This window comes from Lithobates pipiens, unplaced genomic scaffold (genome assembly GCF_037356315.1).
Source record: "Lithobates pipiens isolate NorthernLeopardFrog02 unplaced genomic scaffold, aLitPip1_a1.2 Scaffold_19, whole genome shotgun sequence".
Taxonomy (NCBI): domain Eukaryota; kingdom Metazoa; phylum Chordata; class Amphibia; order Anura; family Ranidae; genus Lithobates; species Lithobates pipiens.
Window position 1 is genome coordinate 23442624 of NW_027507764.1, and position 18716 is coordinate 23461339.

Here is an 18716-nt window from a genome sequence, read left to right on the forward strand (position 1 = left end):
TCCTGGTCCTGGACAACGTGTTGCTGAGGCATCAGTCAGAAGGAGCGGTGGAGAAGGTGGCCGTCTGACTGATGCTTTCAGACAATTTTTTAGTCCGCAGCCCCAAGGTATGATTGGTTCCAGCACCCATCGCCAGCGTCTAATTTACATGGTGCAGGAATACCTAGGGGCAAGGTCAGACTTGGACACCTTTCCCACTGAAAATCCTCTGGCTTACTGGGTCTTGAGGATGGATCACTGGCCAGAGCTTGCACAGTATGCAATTGAGCTACTGGCCTGTCCTGCATCCAGCGTTCTTTCGGAACACACCTTCAGTGCTGCTGGTGGCTTCGTTACCGATCACAGGGTGCGCCTGTCCACCGAATCAGTTGATCGACTGACCTTCATCAAGATGAATCAGTCTTGGATCACCCACAGCTACCAAGCACCTGAAGCTGATGTAACCGAATAATTTTTTTTGAAATACCACATCCCTTCAAGACTGCCTATGCTGATGCTGAGTGACTGTCCTGTTATGTTGATTGTCTATCCTCTTCCTCCTCCGCTGATATGTTGGAAGAACATTTTTGGTTCTGGGTGATGCCAGCAGCCCAATTTTTCTGCCCCTGTTTAACAGGGGCGTTTAAGTACAATTTTTGATGCAATGCTTTGCAGCAGGGCTAATTCCTGCAATAAAACTAGAGTATATGGCAGAGGTTGCAGTGTGATGGCACCAGCACCAGTGCCTAAGGCCCAATTTTTCTGCCCCTGTTTAACAGGGACATGTAATTACAATTCTTGATATAATATTTCACAGGAGGGCCCCTTCCTGTGCCCACCCAGAGTAACGGTGAGGACTTATAGTGTTGTGGCACCAGCACCACAACCACCAAAGGTCAATTTTTCTACCACTGTTCAACAATGGCATGTAATTACAATTCTTGATATAATCGTTCACAGCAGGGCGCTCCAGCGCCCACCAAGAGTCACTTTGAGGGCTTACAATGTTGTGGCAAAACCAACACCTTGTTCCGCCATTTCTGCAGAGCATATAGGGCAGGCCCCTACTTTCAAACATCCAACTTACAAACATCTCCTACTTGCAAACGGAAGGAGACAACAGCAAGTGAGATGAAAAAAGATGGACGACAAAACAAATTATAAAGGGGTGATAACCCTTCCCTATGTTTTCCAAAAAGCTTAAAAATAGTTTTTTTGACTGGAGCTACACTTTAAAAATGTACCAGTTGAAAATTACAAACAGATTCAACTTAACACAACAAACCTACACAGTCCCTGTCTTGTTTGCACCACCTGTATACTGCTGTTCTGAGTATATAGGGCCTGGGGGCCACACACATTTCCTTTTTTTAATATGGGCACGGGGTTCCCCTTAATATGCGTACAAGACCCAAATAGGCTGGTAATGGGCAGGGAGGCCTACCCATGCCATTTTTCTGAATGATTTTCAACCATATTGCAGGAACCAGATATAACATTAAAACCGCAAGCAGTTTTAAATGGTGTTATTTCCGTTTAATGTCATTTTGTGCAGGGACTGTTCTAAACACGGGAAACACGTGGCACTTCACAGGCATACTACAGACACCCCCCAGGCACCATATTTAAAGGAATATTTCATTTTTTTTTTCACTTTAATCGTCATTAAAATCAGTGTTCCCGCCAAAACGGCCGCTTTTAAAACTTTTTATTGCATTGACCCATGTCCCCTGAGGCAGGAGCCAGGTCCCCAAACCCTTTTTAGGACAGTATCTTGCATATCAGCCGTTAAAATTAGCACTTTCCATTTCGAACGTTCGAGTCCCATAGACTTCAATGGGGTTCTAACGTTCGTAACGAACGTGGGGTCCGTTCGAAAGTTCTGGTGCGAACCGAACCGGGGGGTGTTCGGCTCATCCCTAATGGAGACCAAAGGAGTAAAGTTTTTTTTTTGAGGAGGGGGTGGTCAACTGTATCAAAGGAAGCCAAAAGGTCCAGAAGTAGGAGTATAGAATAGTGTTCATTGTTTTCCGCTGTTAGTAAATTGTTTATGAGTTTTAGGAGAACAGTTTCTGTGGAGTTTTGAGGATGAAATCCAGATTGAAGGGGATCAAGAAGGTTATTCTTAATGAAGTGGTCGGTTGTAGACCAGGCGTTCAAGGAGTTTGCAGGAAACGGGGATGGGGCTTAGGTTGTTAAGATTGGTGGGATCTAGTGAGGTGTTTTTAAGTGGTGACTACAGCAATTTTTTTTAGAGTTGGGGAAGATGCCAGAAGAGAGGGAGAGAATGAAGATGTGAGTGATGCCGCGTACACTGTATGGCCTACTTAGTCCGTCGAAACACATTTCAGCGGACAGTCCGCTCGTGTGTGGGCTTCAGCTGACTTTTTCAGCGTGCAGTCTGCCGTACTAAGTATTTCAGATTTTTCGAAATTCTGTCCGTCATACTTTGGTTTCAGCGGACAATCCGCTCGTGAGTAGGCTAGTTCGATGGACTAAGAATGGCGCATGCCCAGAAAGGATTTACACGGCGGAAGGTTGCATTGCTGTGTATTGGACTTCCTATTTCTAGTCCCGTCGTACGTGCTGTACACGTCATCGCGCAAGCTTTCGACGGACTGTTTGTGCATCCGTGTGTGGTCAAGTCCGTTCATTCGAAAGTATGACGGACTGTCCGTCGGATTGTATGATGGACTAAGTAGGCCATACAGTCCGCCCGTGTGTACGCGGCTTAAGAGAATGTAGGATAAGGTCAGAGGGTGACCACAGTGTTAGAAATAAGTTTAGCAACCCCGTCAACAGTAGTGGGGTTGAATGAGGTGTTGAGTGGACCCGTGGACATGGGATGTTAAGTTGGGGGGTTATCTGTAAAGTGGGGATTTCATCACAAGTTGTATCAATTTTATGTTTGAAGTGACTGGCGATCTCCTGGGCAGTGAGCGAGTTAGCGGGTGGAGACAGTGGAGGATGAAGTAGAAGAGTTGAATGTTGAGAAGAGTTGATGGGGACTGGATGAGTAGGTGTCAATGAGAGCGATAAAGTAGGTCTGCTTGGCAGTGTGGAGGCAAGAATTGTATATTTGGAGGGCAGATTTGTATTGGTTGAAGTCTTTGTGAGGCTTAGTTTTACGTCATAGACGCTCAAGAGACCATTTTTTGAGACTTCTGGTGTTATCTGTTTGCCGGGGTTGTAGGGGCTGGGGCCTGATTGTGTGTGTAGTGAGGAGGGCGAGCTCGTCCAGGGTGGCGGAGTGGAGATCTATTGTAGACTGAGGTGGCTAGTTTGGGGCACGACAGGGGTGAGTTTGTGTCATAGAGCTGGCCGGTAGCAGAGTAGAGAAGAGAAGGGTTGAAGTGGCGAAGGTTTCCACAGGTAATTGTTAGGTGATTGGAGGAAAAGGTGGTTGAAGACAGGAAGAGCGCGAAACGAATAGGGTGGTGATCAGAGAGAGGAAAAGCATTGTTGGAGAGGTTGCACGGAGTGCATAGGTAGGAGGATACAAGGTCGAGGGTGTTGCCATCAGACTGAGTAGAAACATGTACCCATTGCTTTGGGCCAATCTTCTGTTAGGAGTTGATCCTGCCAACTACAATCATTTTTGTAGGGGCCCTTTTACTGTCTCATGTAGTCCTTACACTGCTGGGGACCTGACTGGGGCCCCTGATTTAGTCTATAGCTGCCCCACAATCTAGGGTCATCCCAGGACCAGAATATCCCCCGAGTCATCACCACCTCCCACTACAGCCATCTTCTGTTATGAGGTTGATCCTGCTGACTACGCCAACTTCTGTAGTCCCCCCCCCCTTGTAGTTTAATGTCGTCCTCACACTGCTGGGGGCCTGTCTAGGGCCCCTGATTTAATCTATAGCTACCCCACAATCTAGGCTCAACCCAGGACCAGCACATCTCCCCGAATCGTCACCACCTCCCACTAGAGCCATCTTCTGTTAGGAGGTTGATCCTGCAGACTATGCCAATTTCTGTAGCCCCCCCCCCCCCCCTTTAGTCTTGTCTTGCCCTTAGGAGTTCATCCTGCCAACTACAATCATTTTTGTAGGGGCCCTTTTACTGTCTCATGTAGTCCTTACACTGCTGGGGGCCTGTCTGGGGCCCCTGATTTACTCAATTACTGCCCCACAATCCAGGGCTATCCCTGGAGCAGCATATCTTCTGCAACTCTTCTTCTTTCTAGCGCCATCTTCTGTTGGGAGGGTAATCCTGCCGACTACGCCAATTTCTGTAGGCACCTCCCCAGGGCATTTAGGGGCCCCTGATTTATTCTGCACCCCCCCATCTCTACAATCCAGGGCCGCCCTAGGACCGGCATATCTTCCATATCTCTCTTACTACCGCCATATTTTGTTGGGAGGGTAATCCTGCTGACTACGCCAATTTCTGTAGGCACCCCCTCTCAAAGGGGTTTTAGGGGCTCCTGATTTAGTCTGCACCCCCCATCTCTACAATCCAGGGCCGCCCTAGGACCAGCATATCTTCCATATCTCTCCCACTACCGCCATATTTTAGGGGCCCCTGATTTAGTCTATTAACCCCCCCCCCCATCATCTCTACAATACAGGACTATCCCAGGACCAGTATATCCACCCCCCACCCCCCACTAGCGCCATCTTCTGTCAGGAGGTTGATCGTGACGACTACGCCAATTTCTGTAGCCGCCCCCCTTGTTGTCTCATGTAGTCCTTACACTGTGGGGGATGTCTGGGGCCCCTGATTTACTCTATTACTGCCCCAGAGCCCACACCGAACTCATATGTGTCTATGGAGATCAGGCTGGGGCCCTATCAGGACACATCCCAGCTGCAGTAACCCATAGCAACCAGGAAGTCAGGGCAGAAACCTAAAGGTTCCTGATTGGTTGTTCTATGTCGGTGATTCCTGTCCTAGGGAGCCTTGTGGCCCATCATCAGGCACATCCCAGGCCTAGGTACCACTTCCCTCATCCTCCCATTCCCATGACAACCGCTGACAGTGACGTCACCAGCTAGCTAGCGCGGCCCCACCTTCTCCACTCAGCTGTCACAGACGGCCCCGCCCCCCCGTACGTACTCCACTGTCACATGGGCGCCGCCCCCTACTGTGCTGTCACCGCCGTCCCCGCCCCTTCCACACAGCTGTCAAAGAAAGGTCCCGCCCATTCCGCTCGCTCTGTCCCGCCTCCTCAATAAAAATGGATGTGTGTTGCCACGCCTTCTCACTGAATGCTGAGACGTGGGGCCACGCCCACAGCAGAATAGTGCTACGTAGTGCCACGCCTACTCACTGAATATTGAGACGTGGGGTCACGCCCACAGCATAATACCGATACGTATGCCACGCCTACTCTATGAATACTGATCCGTGATGCCACGCCCCCTGGCTTCGTAGCCCGTGGAAGAAGTGTTGAGTCAGTGCGGGGGGAGGTGATAAGACGAGCCCCGCCTGCGGGTGAGCCCCGCCCAGATCCCGCCTCCTCCTCCTGCTCTTCAGCATCCTGCAGAGCGGCACCATGATGGAGGAGATAGATCGCTTCCAGGTGCCCACCGTCCACTCCGAGATGCAACCGCTGGTGAGAGACCCGGGCCTTCTCCCCCCCCCGCACCCCACCCAACAACACACAGCACCGGGAAGGGGGCGGGGATACCGGAGAGAGGGGGGCGGGGGGAGTGTACACATAGCCGAGGATCAGGAGGAGGAGAACTGGGGGTTACAGGGGGTACAGATGGTATACAGGGGGTACAGATGGTATACAGGATGTATACAGAGAATACAGAGGGTATACAAGGGGTACAGATGGTATACAGGAGGTACAGAGAGTATACATGATGTATACAGGGGGTACATGATGTATACAGGGGATACAGATGGTATACGGGGGTACAGAGGGTATATAGGGGGTACAGATGGTATACAGGATGTGTACAGGGGGTACAGATGGTATACAGGGGGTACAGATGGTATACAGGAGGTATACAGGAGGTATACAGGGGGTACAGATGATATACAGGGGGTACAGATGGTATACAGGAGGTACAGACGGTATACAGGGGTTACAGATGGTATACAGGATGTATACAGGGGGTACAGATGGTATACAGGATGTATACAGGGGGTACAGAGAGTATACAGGGGGTACAGATGGTATACAGGATGTATACAAGGGGTGCAGATGGTATACAGGGGATACAGATGGTATATATGGGGTACAGGTGGTATACAGAATGTGTACATGGGGTACAGATGGTATACAGGGGGTACAGATGGTATACAGGGGGTGCAGATGGCATACAGGATGTACAGATAGTATACAGGGGGGAGGTGGTATACAGGGGGTACAGATGGTGTAAATATGGCATACAGTGGGTGCAGATGGTATACAGGGGGTACAGATGGCATACAGGATGTACAGTGTGTATACAGGGGGTGCCGATGGTATACATGATGTGTACAGGGGATACAGATGGCATACAGTATGTACAGGATGGTATACAGGATGTATACAAGGGTACAGATGGTATACAGGATGTATACAGGTGGTACAGATGGTATACAGAATGTATGTACAGGATGGTATACAGGATGTACAGATGGTATACAGGATTTATACAGGGGGTACAGATGGTATACAGGATGTATTCAGGGGGTACAGATGGGGGTGTACAGATGGCATACAGGGGTTACAGATGGCATACGGGATGTATACAAGGGGTGCAGATGGTATACAGGATGTGTACATGGGGTACAGATGGCATACAGGATGTACAGATGTTATACAGGGGGTACAGATGCTGTGCTGGTGGCATACAGGGGGTACAGATGGTGTGCATATGGCATACAGGGGTACAGATGGTATACAGGATGTATAAAGGTGGTACAGATGGTGTACAGGATGGTATACAGGATGTATACAGGGGTACAGATGGTATACAGGATGTATACAGGGGTACAGATGGTATACAGGATTTATACAGGGGGTACAGATGGTATACCGGATGTATACAGGGGGTACAGATGGTATACAGGATGTATTCAGGGGGTACAGATGGGGGTGTACAGATGGCATACAGGGGGTACAGATGGCATACGGGATGTATACAAGGGGTGCAGATGGTATACAGGGGGTGCAGATGGTATACAGGATGTGTACATGGGGTACAGATGGCATACAGGATGTACAGATGCTGTGCTGGTGGCATACAGGGGGTACAGATGGTGTGCAGATGGCATACAGGATGTACAGATGGTATACAGGGGGTTCAGATGATATACATGGGGTACAGGTGGTACAGATGGTATACAGGATGTGTACAGGGGGTACACATGGTATACAGGATGTGTACAGGGGGTACACATGGTATACAGGATGTATACAGGGGGTACAGATGGCATACAAGATGTACAGATGGTATACAGGATGTATACAGGAGGTACAGATGGTATACATGATGTATACAGGGGGTACAGGTGGTGTACAGATGGTATACAGGGGGTACAGATGGCATAAAGATGGTATACAGGTGGTGCAGATGGTATACAGGATGTGTACAGGGGGTACACATGGTATACAGGGGGATACAGATGGTATACAGGGGGGAGAGGTGGTATACAGGGGGTACAGATGGCATACAAGGGTACAGATTGTATACAGGGGGTACATATGGTGTACAGATGGCGTACAGGCGGTACAGATGGCGTACAGATTGTATACAAGGGGTACAAATGGCATACAGGGGGTACAGATGGTATTCAGGATGTATGCATGGGTTACAGATGGTATACAGGGAGTACATATGATATACAGGAGGCTATGCAGGAGGCACAGATGGTATACAGGGGTTACAGATGGTATACCTGTAACCTGTACATCTTTAACCTCTGTATACCATCTGTACATATGGTATACAGGGGTTACAGATTGTGTTTGTGTGTGTGTGTGTGTGTTTATATAGGGGGTACAGGAGCAAGAAAGTGAATGCAGGAGGGGTACAGGGGGTGTAGGGTGGATGCCGAGGGTGTACAGGGTGGAAGCCGCGGGTGTGCAGGGGGCGTAGGGTGGAAGCCGTGGGTGTGCAGGGGGCGTAGGGTGGAAGCCGTGGGTGTGCAGGGGGCGTAGGGTGGAAGCCGCGGGTGTAGGGTGGAAGCCGAGGGTGTACAGGGGGTGTATTGTGCGCGTGGGGTGGTTGCAGAGGGTGTGCAGGGGGTGTAGGGTGGATTCAGAGGGTGTAGGGTGTGCGCGGGGTGGTTGCAGAGGGTGTACAGGGGGTGTAGGGTGGTTACCCAGGGTAGTAGTGTTTCTAGGGTGTGTGAATGCAGGGGCTGTATAGATCTCGGGGTACAGGAATCCTGGGGGATAAATACAGTGAGGGGGGGGAAAAGTACCGGACCCCCTGCTGATTTTGTACATTTGCCCCACTGACAAAGAAATGATCAGACTATAATTTTAATGGTTGATTTTATTTTATCAGTGAGAGAAGAACAAGAAAAAATATCCACAAAAACACATTTCAAAAAGTTATAAAATTGATTTGCATTTTAATGAGTGAAATAATTATTTGACTCCTTCACAAAACATGACTTAGTACTTGGTGGCAATCACAGAGGTCAGGCGTTTCTTGTAGTTGGCCTCCAGGTTTGCAGACATCTCAGGAGGGATTTTGTCCCACTCCTCTTTGCAGATCCTCTCCAAGTCATTAAGGTTTCCAGGCTGACATTTGGTAACTCGAACCTTCAGCCCCCTCCATATATATTCTATGGGATTAAGGTCTGAAGACTCTCTAGGCCACTCCAGGACCTTAATGTGCTTCTTCTTGAGCCACTCCTTTGCTGCCTTGGCCCATATTCAATGCCCTGGCTGAGGGAAGGAGGTTCTCACCCAAGATGTGATGGTACATGGTCCCGTCCATCGTCCCTTTGATGCGGTGAAGTTGTCCCGTCCCCTTAGCAGAAAAACACCCCCAAAGCATAATGTTTCCACCTCCATGTATGACGGTGGGGACGGTGTTCTTGGGGTCACAGGCAGCATTCCTCCTCCTCCAAACACAGCGAGTTGAGTTGATGCCAAAGAGCTCAATTTTTGTCTGACCCCCAACACTTCCACCCAGTTCTCCTCTGAATCATTCAGATGTTCATTAGAAAACTTCAGACGGACCTGTACATGTGATTTCTTGGGCAGGGGAACTTTGCAGGCACTGCAGGATTTCAGTCCTTCATGGTGTGGTGTGTTACCAATGGTTTTCTTGGTGACTATGGTCCCAGCTACCTTGAGATCATTGACAAGATTCTCCTGTGTAGTTCTGGGCTGATTCCTCACCGTTCTCATCATCATTGACACTCCACAAGGTGAGATCTTCCATGGAGCCCCCAGACAGAGGGAGATTGACCGTTATTTTATGTTTCTTCCATTTGCAAATAATCGCACCAACTGTTGTCACCCTCTCACCAAACTGCTTGGCGATGGTCTTGTAGCCCATTCCAGCCTTGTGTAGGTCTCCAATCTTCTCCCTGATGTCCTTGGACAGCTCTTCTGTCTTGGCCATGGCGGAGAGATTGGAAACTGATGATTGCTTCTGTGGACAGGTGTCTTTTATTATTTAAGAGAGTGCTCCTAATCTCAGCTTGTTACCTGTATAGAAGACACCTGGGAGCCAGACATTTTGCTGATTGATAGGGGATCAAATACTTATTTCACTCATTAAAATGCAAATCAATTTATAACTTTTTTTGAAATTTGGTTTTCTGGATATTTTGTTGTTATTCTGTCTCTCACTGACAAAATAAGCCGACCATTAAAATTTCTTTGTCAGTGGGCAAACGTACAAAATCAGCAATACTTCTTCTTTTTTTTTTTTTTTCCTCCTCACTGTAGATTTAGGGATTCAGGTATCCCTGGGGATGTATAGATCTAGGGGTACAGGAATCTTATGGAGATCTATGGATGTAGTGTTACCAGAGTCCTGGGGATGTATAGATCTCGGGGTACAGGAATCCTGGGGATGTATAGATCTCGGGGTACAGGAATCCTGGGGATGTATAGATCTCGGGGTACAGGAATCCTGGGGATGTATAGATGTAGGGGTACAGGAATCCTGGGGATGTATAGAACTCTGGGAACAGGAATCCTGGGGATGTATAGATGTAGGGGTACCGGAATGCTGGGGATGTATAGATGTAGGGCTACCATAATGCTGGGGATGTATAGATGTAAGGGTACCGGAATGCTGGGGATGTATAGATGTAGGGGTACAGGAATCATGGGGATGTATAGATCTCTGGGTAACGGAATGCTGGGGATGTATAGATGTAGGGGTACAGGAATCCTGGGGATGTATAGATCTTGGGGTACAGGAATCCGGGGGCTGTATAGATGTAGGGGTACAGGAATCCTGGGGGCTGTATAGATGTAGGGGTACAGGAATCCTGGGGGCTGTATAGATGTAGGGGTACAGGAATCCTGGGGGCTGTATAGATGTAGGGGTACAGGAATCCTGGGGATGTATAGATCTCAGGGAACAGGAATTCTGGGTATGCATAGATCTTGGGGTACAGGAATCCTGGTCATGTATAGATCTCGGGGTACAGGAATCCTGGGGCTTTATAGATCTCAGGGTACAGGTATCCTGGGGATGTATAGATCTGGGGGTAGAGGAATCTTGGGGATGTATAGATCTGGGGGTAGAGGAATCTTGGGGATGTATAGATCTGGGGGTAGAGGAATCTTGGGGATAGAGGAATCTTGGGGATGTATAGATCTCGGGGTACAGGAATCTTGGGGATGTATAGATCTCGGGGTACAGGAATCTTGGGGATGTATAGATCTCGGGGTACAGGAATCTTGGGGATGTATAGATCTCGGGGTACAGGAATCCTGGGGATGTATAGATCTCGGGTACAGGAATCCTGGGGATGTATAGATATTGGGGTACAGGAATCCTGGGGATGTATAGATCTCGGGGTACAGGAATCCTGGGGATGTATAAATCTTTGAGTACAGGAATCCTGGGGGATGTATAGATGTAGGGGTACAGGAATCCTGGGGGATGTATAGATCTCAGGGAACAGGAATCCTGGGTATGCATAGATCTTGGGGTACAGGAATCCTGGTCTTGTATAGATCTCGGGGGTACAGGAATCCTGGGGCTTTATAGATCTCGGGCTGCAGGAATCCTGGGGATGTATAGATCTGGGGGTAGAGGAATCTTGGGGATGTATAGATCTGGGGGTAGAGGAATCTTGGGGATGTATAGATCTGGGGGTAGAGGAATCTTGGGGATAGAGGAATCTTGGGGATGTATAGATCTGGGGGTAGAGGAATCTTGGGGATGTATAGATCTGGGGGGTAGAGGAATCTTGGGGATGTATAGATCTGGGGGTAGAGGAATCTTGGGGATAGAGGAATCTTGGGGATGTATAGATCTCGGGGTACAGGAATCTTGGGGATGTATAGATCTCGGGGTACAGGAATCTTGGGGATGTATAGATCTCGGGGTACAGGAATCCTGGGGATGTATAGATATAGGGGTACAGGAATCCTGGGGATGTATAGATATCGGGGTACAGGAATCCTGGGGATGTATAGATCTCGGGGTACAGGAATCTTGGGGGATGTATAGATCTTGGGGTACAGGAATCCTGGGGAATGTATAGATCTCAGGGTACAGGAATCCTGGGGATGTATAGATCCCGGATACAGGAATCCTGGGGCTGTATAGATCTCGGGGTACAGGAATCCTGGGAGTGTATAGATCTTGGGGTATCAGAATGCTGGGGATGTATAGATCTGGGGAATGTATAGATCTCGGGGTACAGGAATCCTGGGGATGTATAGATCCCGGATACAGGAATCCTGGGGATGTATAGATCCCGGATACAGGAATCCTGGGGGATGTATAGATCTCAGAGTATCCTATTCCCAGCACACATATAGGAAGAGGACATGTATATGATGATGTAATGCGGAGTGCCGGTGGCCGGGTTGCTGATCACACGGTGTCTGGGGCTGGCAGTGAGGTGTGGTGCTGATGCTGGAAGAGGATTGTGGTGATTGCTCAGCATCCTCTGGGTGTAGTGCCGGTATCTGGGATGCAGGATTAGAGCCGTGATTACACAGCATCTTATTTTAGCAGTGAGGTGCGGTGCTGCTGTCCGTGGTGCTGGAACATGGTGCAGGTATGTAGGAGGCTGCGCTGGGTTCTGGGTGGAGTACATCATGCGGGGTACATTAGCTGTGAGGTGCAGGTTATTTGGTAATATTTTGCAGTCCAGATTGTACAGTACATGGTCAGTGATGTGTTTGTAGTGCATGCATAGTACATTAGCAGTGAGCTATGGGGGATGCTAGGGGTGGTGTACAGTATGCATAGTACATATTGGCAGTGAGCAGTTGCATTGCTAGGACATGGTGCAGGTATTTTGGGAATGCCGGGGTAGCATATTGTATGGCATGTATGTTATCTTAGCAGTCAGGTGTTGTATTGGTGGGGCAATTGCAAATTGTTTTGGGTGGAGTACGATATGCATGGTATATTAGGTGCACATATTTTGGGTGCTGTGGTAATATTTCGGAACAGAGAGGTGTGGGGGTGCTGTGATTTCCAGTGTGAGGTGTGGTGCAGGTATTTGGGGTGTTGGGGGGGAATATTTCGGAGCAGAGAGGTGTGGGGTTGCTGGGATTTCTGGTGCAAGATATTTGGGGTGCCGGGGTAGTATATTATTGTATGGCATGTATGTTACCTTAGCAGTCAGGTGTTGTATTGGTGGGCCAATTGCAAATTGATTTGGGTGGAGTATGATATGCATGGTACATTAGGTATGGTGCAGATATTTGGGGTGCCGGGGTAATATTTCGGAGCAGAGAAGTGTGGGTGTTGCTGGGATTTCTGATGCAGGTATTTGGGGTGCTGGGGTAATATTTTGGAGCAGAGAGGTGTGGGGGTTGCTGTGATTGTGGATGCAAGGTGTGGTGCAGGTATTTGGGGCGCTGGGGTAATATTTTGTAGCACAGGGGGTGTGGGGTTTCTGGGATTTCTGATGCAGGTATTTGGGTTGCCGGGGTAATATTTTGGAGCACAGGGGGTGTGGGGTTTCTGGGATTTCTGATGCAGGTATTTGGGGTGCCGGGGTAATATTTTGGAGCACGGGGGGTGTGGGGGAGGCTGTGATTTTGGATACAAGGTGTGGTGCAGACGCTCAGACAGGCCAGTGAATAGGGACTTTGGTTGTGGTTGGATAAGCGGCTGCTGCAGATCCCCGTGGGAATGCTTATTTTGTTTGCTCACTGAGCGAGGATCAGGGGATGACATTGTGTTTTTCTTCCAGAGGGAGGCCGGGGAGGGTGTGGTGTGTGAGCATTCAGCCATCACTAACCGGCTTCCCTTCCGGCTGCACAGGGGTTAATCCTAGGGAGACGGGCTTCTTCTCCTCCATAATAATGGCCGCCTGTGAGTCAGCTGGGCCTCAGTGATGCACACATCTTCAGCCTGTACAGGGGTGGGGGAGTCTTCAGCATCGGCTTTGGATTCACATAATGGGCCCTGAGATGGGACCCTATGCATGCAGATCTGACCTGAGCATGCAGCGATGTTTACCTACAATGGTGACGTCATAATGGATATGGGGGGCTAAGCAGGCTCAAGGATACAGCAGGCTGGGAGGACACAGTGATTAAAACAGGGAAACATGGATACAAGGGGTGCAATGGCATAGGATGTGCAGGAATGCAAAGATTATTAAATGGAGGGGTGCAGGGATGGAGAGATTAATGGAGGGCTGCAGGGATGGAGAGATTAATGGAGGGGTGCAAAAATAGAGAGATTAATGGAGGGGTGCAGGGATGGAGAGATTGATGGAGAGATTAATGGAGGGGTACAGGAATGCAGTGTTTCTATATACAGCTGGTCTGGAAAGATGAGTAAAGGGGTACAGGGGGTGTGGAAGGCAGTGGTTGGAAATATGTATAGCGGGGGGTCCGGTAATCCCTCCATGGATACTGGGGGGAATTGATATGCACCCATGCCAGGGGGGTTCTGAAAATTTGGGGTTCATAGATGCATGAAAACAGGAGGTGCAGAATATGGTGATTGGATACATAATAGGGGGGTTCAGGATAAAAGGGAGAAAGCAGTACAGGGGTTCCAGGAATGCTGTGGTTCACAAAATCGGAAATTCAGGAGGTGCAGGAAGGCACAGGTTGGATACATGTATAGAGGGGGTCCAGGAAGGCAGAGGTAAAGGGGTACAGGGGGTGCGACACAGGTGCAGATGATGCAGCATAATAGCTGGTAGAAGGGTGAAGAAATAGAAAGGATACTGGGTTAGTGTTCAGTAAGAAGGGATATAGAAATGCAGGCAGGCGGGAATGCCACATATTGAGAATACTAGAATAAATTGTGAGTTACATCGGAATTGGGCTACAGACTGTACAGGAATATGTGTTACAAATGCAGTCGTGGGGGGGGGGGGGGTACTGGAGATACAGCGGATGTAGGGTTGTGGGATACTAGAAGTGCAGGGGATGTAGGGTCCTGGAGTGCAGGAAGTGAAAGATATGCAGAAATGAGGGGTACTTGTGGAAGTGGAGGGAGGTGGGGGTGCAGGGGGTGGGTGCAAGGTTGTGGAGGTAGGGGGTGCAGGAGTTGTGGAGGCGCAGGGGGTTGAGGGTGGTGGGGGTGCAGGGTTGTGGTAGTGCACGGGATGGAGGGTGGTGAGGGTGCAGGGTTGTGGAAGTGGAGGGTTGTGGGCGTGCTGGGGGTGCACGGTTGTGGAAATGCAGGGGGTGTAGGGTTTTGGAGGTGCAGGGTGGTGGTACAGGGTTGTGGAAGTGCAGGGGGTGCAGGGTTGTGGAAGTGCAGGGGGTGGAGGGTTGTGGAGGTGCAGGGTGGTGTGGGTGAAGGGTTGTGGAAGTGCAGGGGGTGCAGGGTGGTGTGCGTGCAGGGGGTGGAGGGTTGTGGAGGTGCAGGGGGTGCAGGGTGGTGGCGGTGCAAGGAGTGGTGGGGGTGCAAGGAGTGGAGGGTGGTTGGGGGTGCAGGGAGTGGAGGGTTGTGAAGTGCAGAGTGGTGGGGGTGCAGGGTTGTGGAGGTGCATGGAGTGGAGGGTTGTGAAGTGCAGACATGTAGAGTAGACAGGCTGGTAGGCCCCATGCTGTAGATTGTATATGGAATGTATACAGGATGTATTGAACTTCTCATGCCGGTATGTGCTGATTGTTTCCTGCTCTCTGATGATTGGACGATACTGCAGGAAGAGGTTGGGACTGAAGAATGGGCTGTATAGTTTCCTCCAGCATAGCGCTGACACTGGTTGTAGCTTTGATTGATAGCGGTGACATGGCAGCTCAGGAAGCGGTGTCGGGGTCTCTGGCAGGATCTGTATGTTGGATTTCTTTATCACCTGTCAGTAAATTGTATACACAGGAAGCTGCTAATTCCATTACTTCTTCCCAGTCACCTTGTATGTATTATTGCAGCGAGGAGGGAGTGATGTTTGCAGCAAGGAAGGAGGGACGGTTGCAGCGAGGAGGGAGGGACGTTGGGATGGTTGCAGTGAGGAGGGACGGTTTGGTACGGTTGCAATGAGGAGGGACGTTGGGATGGTTGCAGTGTGAAGGAAGTGACATTTGCGGTGAGGAGGGAGGGACGGTTGCAATGAGGGGGAGGGGTGTTTGCAGCGAGGAGGAGTTGGGCGGTTGCAGTGAGGGGGGCGGGACGATTGCAGTGTGGAGGAAGTGTCATTTGCAGTGTGGAGGGACAGTTGCAGTGAGGAGGGAGAGAGTTACGGTTTCAGTGAGGAGGGAGGGACGTTTGGGGTAGGGAGGGAAGGTTGCAGTGAGGAGGGCGGGTCAAAGTTTGCAGTGAGGAGGGAGGGACGGTTACAGTGAGGGTGGTGGGACGGTTGCAGTGAGGAAGGACGTTGGGACGGTTGCAGTGCTGAAGGAAGCAATATTTGCAGTGAGGCGGGAGGGAGAGGCTTTGCAGCGAGGGGGAAGAGACAGTTGCAGTGAGGAGGGACGTTTGCAGTGAGGAGGGACGGTTTGGGACAGTTGCAGTGAGGAGGGACAGTTGCAGTGAGGAGGGACGTTGGGATGGTTGCAGTAAGGAAGGATATTGGGATGGTTGCAGTGTGAAGGAAGTGACATTTGTGGTGAGGAGGGAGGGGTGGTTGCAGTGAGGAGGGATGGGCGGTTGCAGTGAGGGGGGCGGGATGGTTGCAGTGTGGAGGAAGTGACATTTGCAGTGAGGAGGGAGGGAGTTACGGTTCCAGTGAGGAGGGAGGGACGTTTGGGGTAGGAAGGGATGGTTGCAGTGAGGAGGGCGGGACAACGTTTGCAGTGAGGAGCGAGGGTTGTTGCAGTGAGGAGGGAGGGGAGGTTGCAGTGAGGGGGAAGAGCCAGTTGCGGTGAGGAGGGACGTTGGGACGTTTGCAGTGAGTAAGGGACGTTTGCAGTGGGGAGGGAGGCTTGCAGTGAGGAGGAAGTGAAGCTTGCAGTGAGGGGGGACGTTGGGACGGTTGCAGTGCGGAGGAAGTGACATTTGCAGTGAGGAGGGATGGAGGGGCGGTTGCAGTGAGGAGGGACGTTGGGACGGTTGCAGTGAGGAGGTGGGACTGTTGCAGTGCGGAGGGAAGTTGGGACGGTTGCAGTGCGGAGGAAGTGACATTTGTAGTGAGGAGGGACGGCTGCGGTGACGTGGGAGGGAGGGACGGTTGCGGTGAGGAGGAAGTGAAGCTTGCAGTGAGGGGGAGGGATGACGTTTGCAGTGAGGAGGGACGTTGGGACGGTTGCAGTGCGGAGGAAGTGACATTTGCAGTAAGGAGGGATGGTTTCAATGGGGGGGTGGGGGGGTTGCAGTAAGGAGGGACGTTGGGACGGTTGCAGTGCAGGGGAAGTAACATTTTCAGTGAGGAGGGAGGGATGTTTGCAGTGAGGAGGAAGTGAAGCTTGCAGTGAGGGGGGCGGGACGGTTGCAGTGAGAGGGAGGGATGATGTTTGCAGTGAGGAGGGACGTTGGGACGGTTGCAGTGCGGAGGAAGTAACGGTTGCAGGGAGGTAGGGAGGGACAGTTGCAGTGAGGAGGGACGTTGGGACGGTTGCAGTGCGGAGGAAGTGACATTTGCAGTGAGGAGGGAGGGAGAGATGGTTGCGGTGAGGAGGAAGTGAAGCTTGCAGTGAGGGGGGTGGGACGTTTGCATTGAGGGGGGGCGTTGGGATGGTTGCAGTGCGGATGAAATGACATTTGCAGTGAGGAGGGACAGTTGCAGTGGGGAGGGAGGGATGGTTGCAGTGAGGAGAAAGTGAAGCTTGCAGTGAGGGGGAGGGATGACGTTTGCAGTGAGGAGGGACGTTGGGACGATTGCAGTGCGGAGGAAGTAACATTTGCAGTGAGGCGGAAGGGATGGTTGCAGTGAGGAGGAAGTGAAGCTTGCAGTGAGGGGGGCGGGAAGGTTGCAGTGAGGGGGAGGGATGATGTTTACAGTGAGGAGGGACGTTGGGATGGTTGCAGTGCGGAGGAAGTAACGTTTGCAGTGAGTGAGGAGGGAGGGAGGGAGGGACGGTTGCGGTGAGGAGGAAGTGAAGCTGGCAGTGAGGGGGGGCAGGATGTTTGCATTGAGGGGGGACGTTGTGACAGTTGCAGTGCGGGGGAAGTGACATTTCCAGTGAGGAGGGACGATTGCGGTTAGGAGGGAGGGAGGGACAGTTGCAGTGAGGAGGAAGTGAAGCTTGCAGTGAGGGGGGTGGGACGTTTGCATTGAGGGGGGGCGTTGGGATGGTTGCACTGCGGATGAAATGACATTTGCAGTGAGGAGAGAGGGTTGCAGTGAGGAGGGAGGGTTGCAGTGAGGAGAAAGTGAAGCTTGCAGTGAGGGGGGACGTTGGGACGGTTGCAGTGTGGAGGAAGTGACATTTTGCAGTGAGGAGGGACGGTTGTGGTGAGGAGGGAAGGAGGGAGGGACGGTTGCGGTGAGGAGGGAGGGACGGTTGCAGTGAGGGGGGACGTTGGGACGGTTGCAGTGTGGAGGAAGTGACATTTTGCAGTGAGGAGGGACGGTTGTGGTGAGGAGGGAAGGAGGGAGGGACGGTTGCGGTGAGGAGGGAGGGGCGGTTGCAGTGAGGGGGGACGTTGGGACGGTTGCAGTGTGGAGGAAGTGACATTTGCAGTGAGGAGGGACGGTTGTGGTAAGGAGGGAGGGACGGTTGCAGTGGGGAGGAAGTGAAGCTTGCAGTGAGGAGGGACGGTTGCGGTGAGGAGGGACGGTTGCGGTGAGCAGGAAGTGAAGCTTGCAGTGAGGAGGGACAGTTGCAGTGAGGAGGAGGTGAAGCTTGCAGTGAGGGGGGCGGGACATTTGCAGTGAGGAGGGACGTTGGGATGGTTGCAGTGTGGAGGAAGTAACATTTGCAGTAAGGAGGGACGGTTGCGGTGAGGGGGTCGGGGCGGTTGCAGTGGAGGGGGGGGGGGGGGGTCGTGACGGTTGCAGTGGGGTTGGGACGGTTGCAGTGAGGAGGAAGTGAAGCTTGCAGTGAGGAGGGACAGTTGTAGCGAGGAGGGATCTTGTATCTCCCATCTAGTCTCGGGGTCATTTTGCTGTGCTATGGTTTTGGTATACAGTGGTGTGAAAAAGTGTTTGCCCCCTTCCTCATTTCCTGTTCCTTTGCATGTTTGTCACACTTAAGTGTTTCGGAACATCAAACCAATTTAAACAATAGTCAAGGACAACACAAGTAAACACAAAATGCAATTTGTAAATGAAGGTGT

At 50.9% G+C, this 18716-nt stretch overlaps 1 protein-coding gene across 2 annotated transcripts in view; it reads left to right on the forward strand.

Annotated features, from left to right (window-relative positions):
• The first annotated feature begins 5427 nt into the window (after positions 1-5427).
• FAM219A (family with sequence similarity 219 member A) overlaps positions 5428-18716 on the forward strand; it is a 129786-nt gene continuing 116497 nt past the window's right edge. Inside the window, exon 1 of one of the 2 annotated variants that reach the window (XM_077490559.1) lies at positions 5428-5542. In XM_077490559.1, the coding sequence (XP_077346685.1) occupies positions 5483-5542 (60 nt within the window). In that variant the 5' untranslated portion in view covers positions 5428-5482. Of the gene's footprint in view, positions 5543-11614; positions 12139-18716 lie in introns of those variants that run through there. The other variant, XM_077490560.1, reaches the window with a different exon arrangement.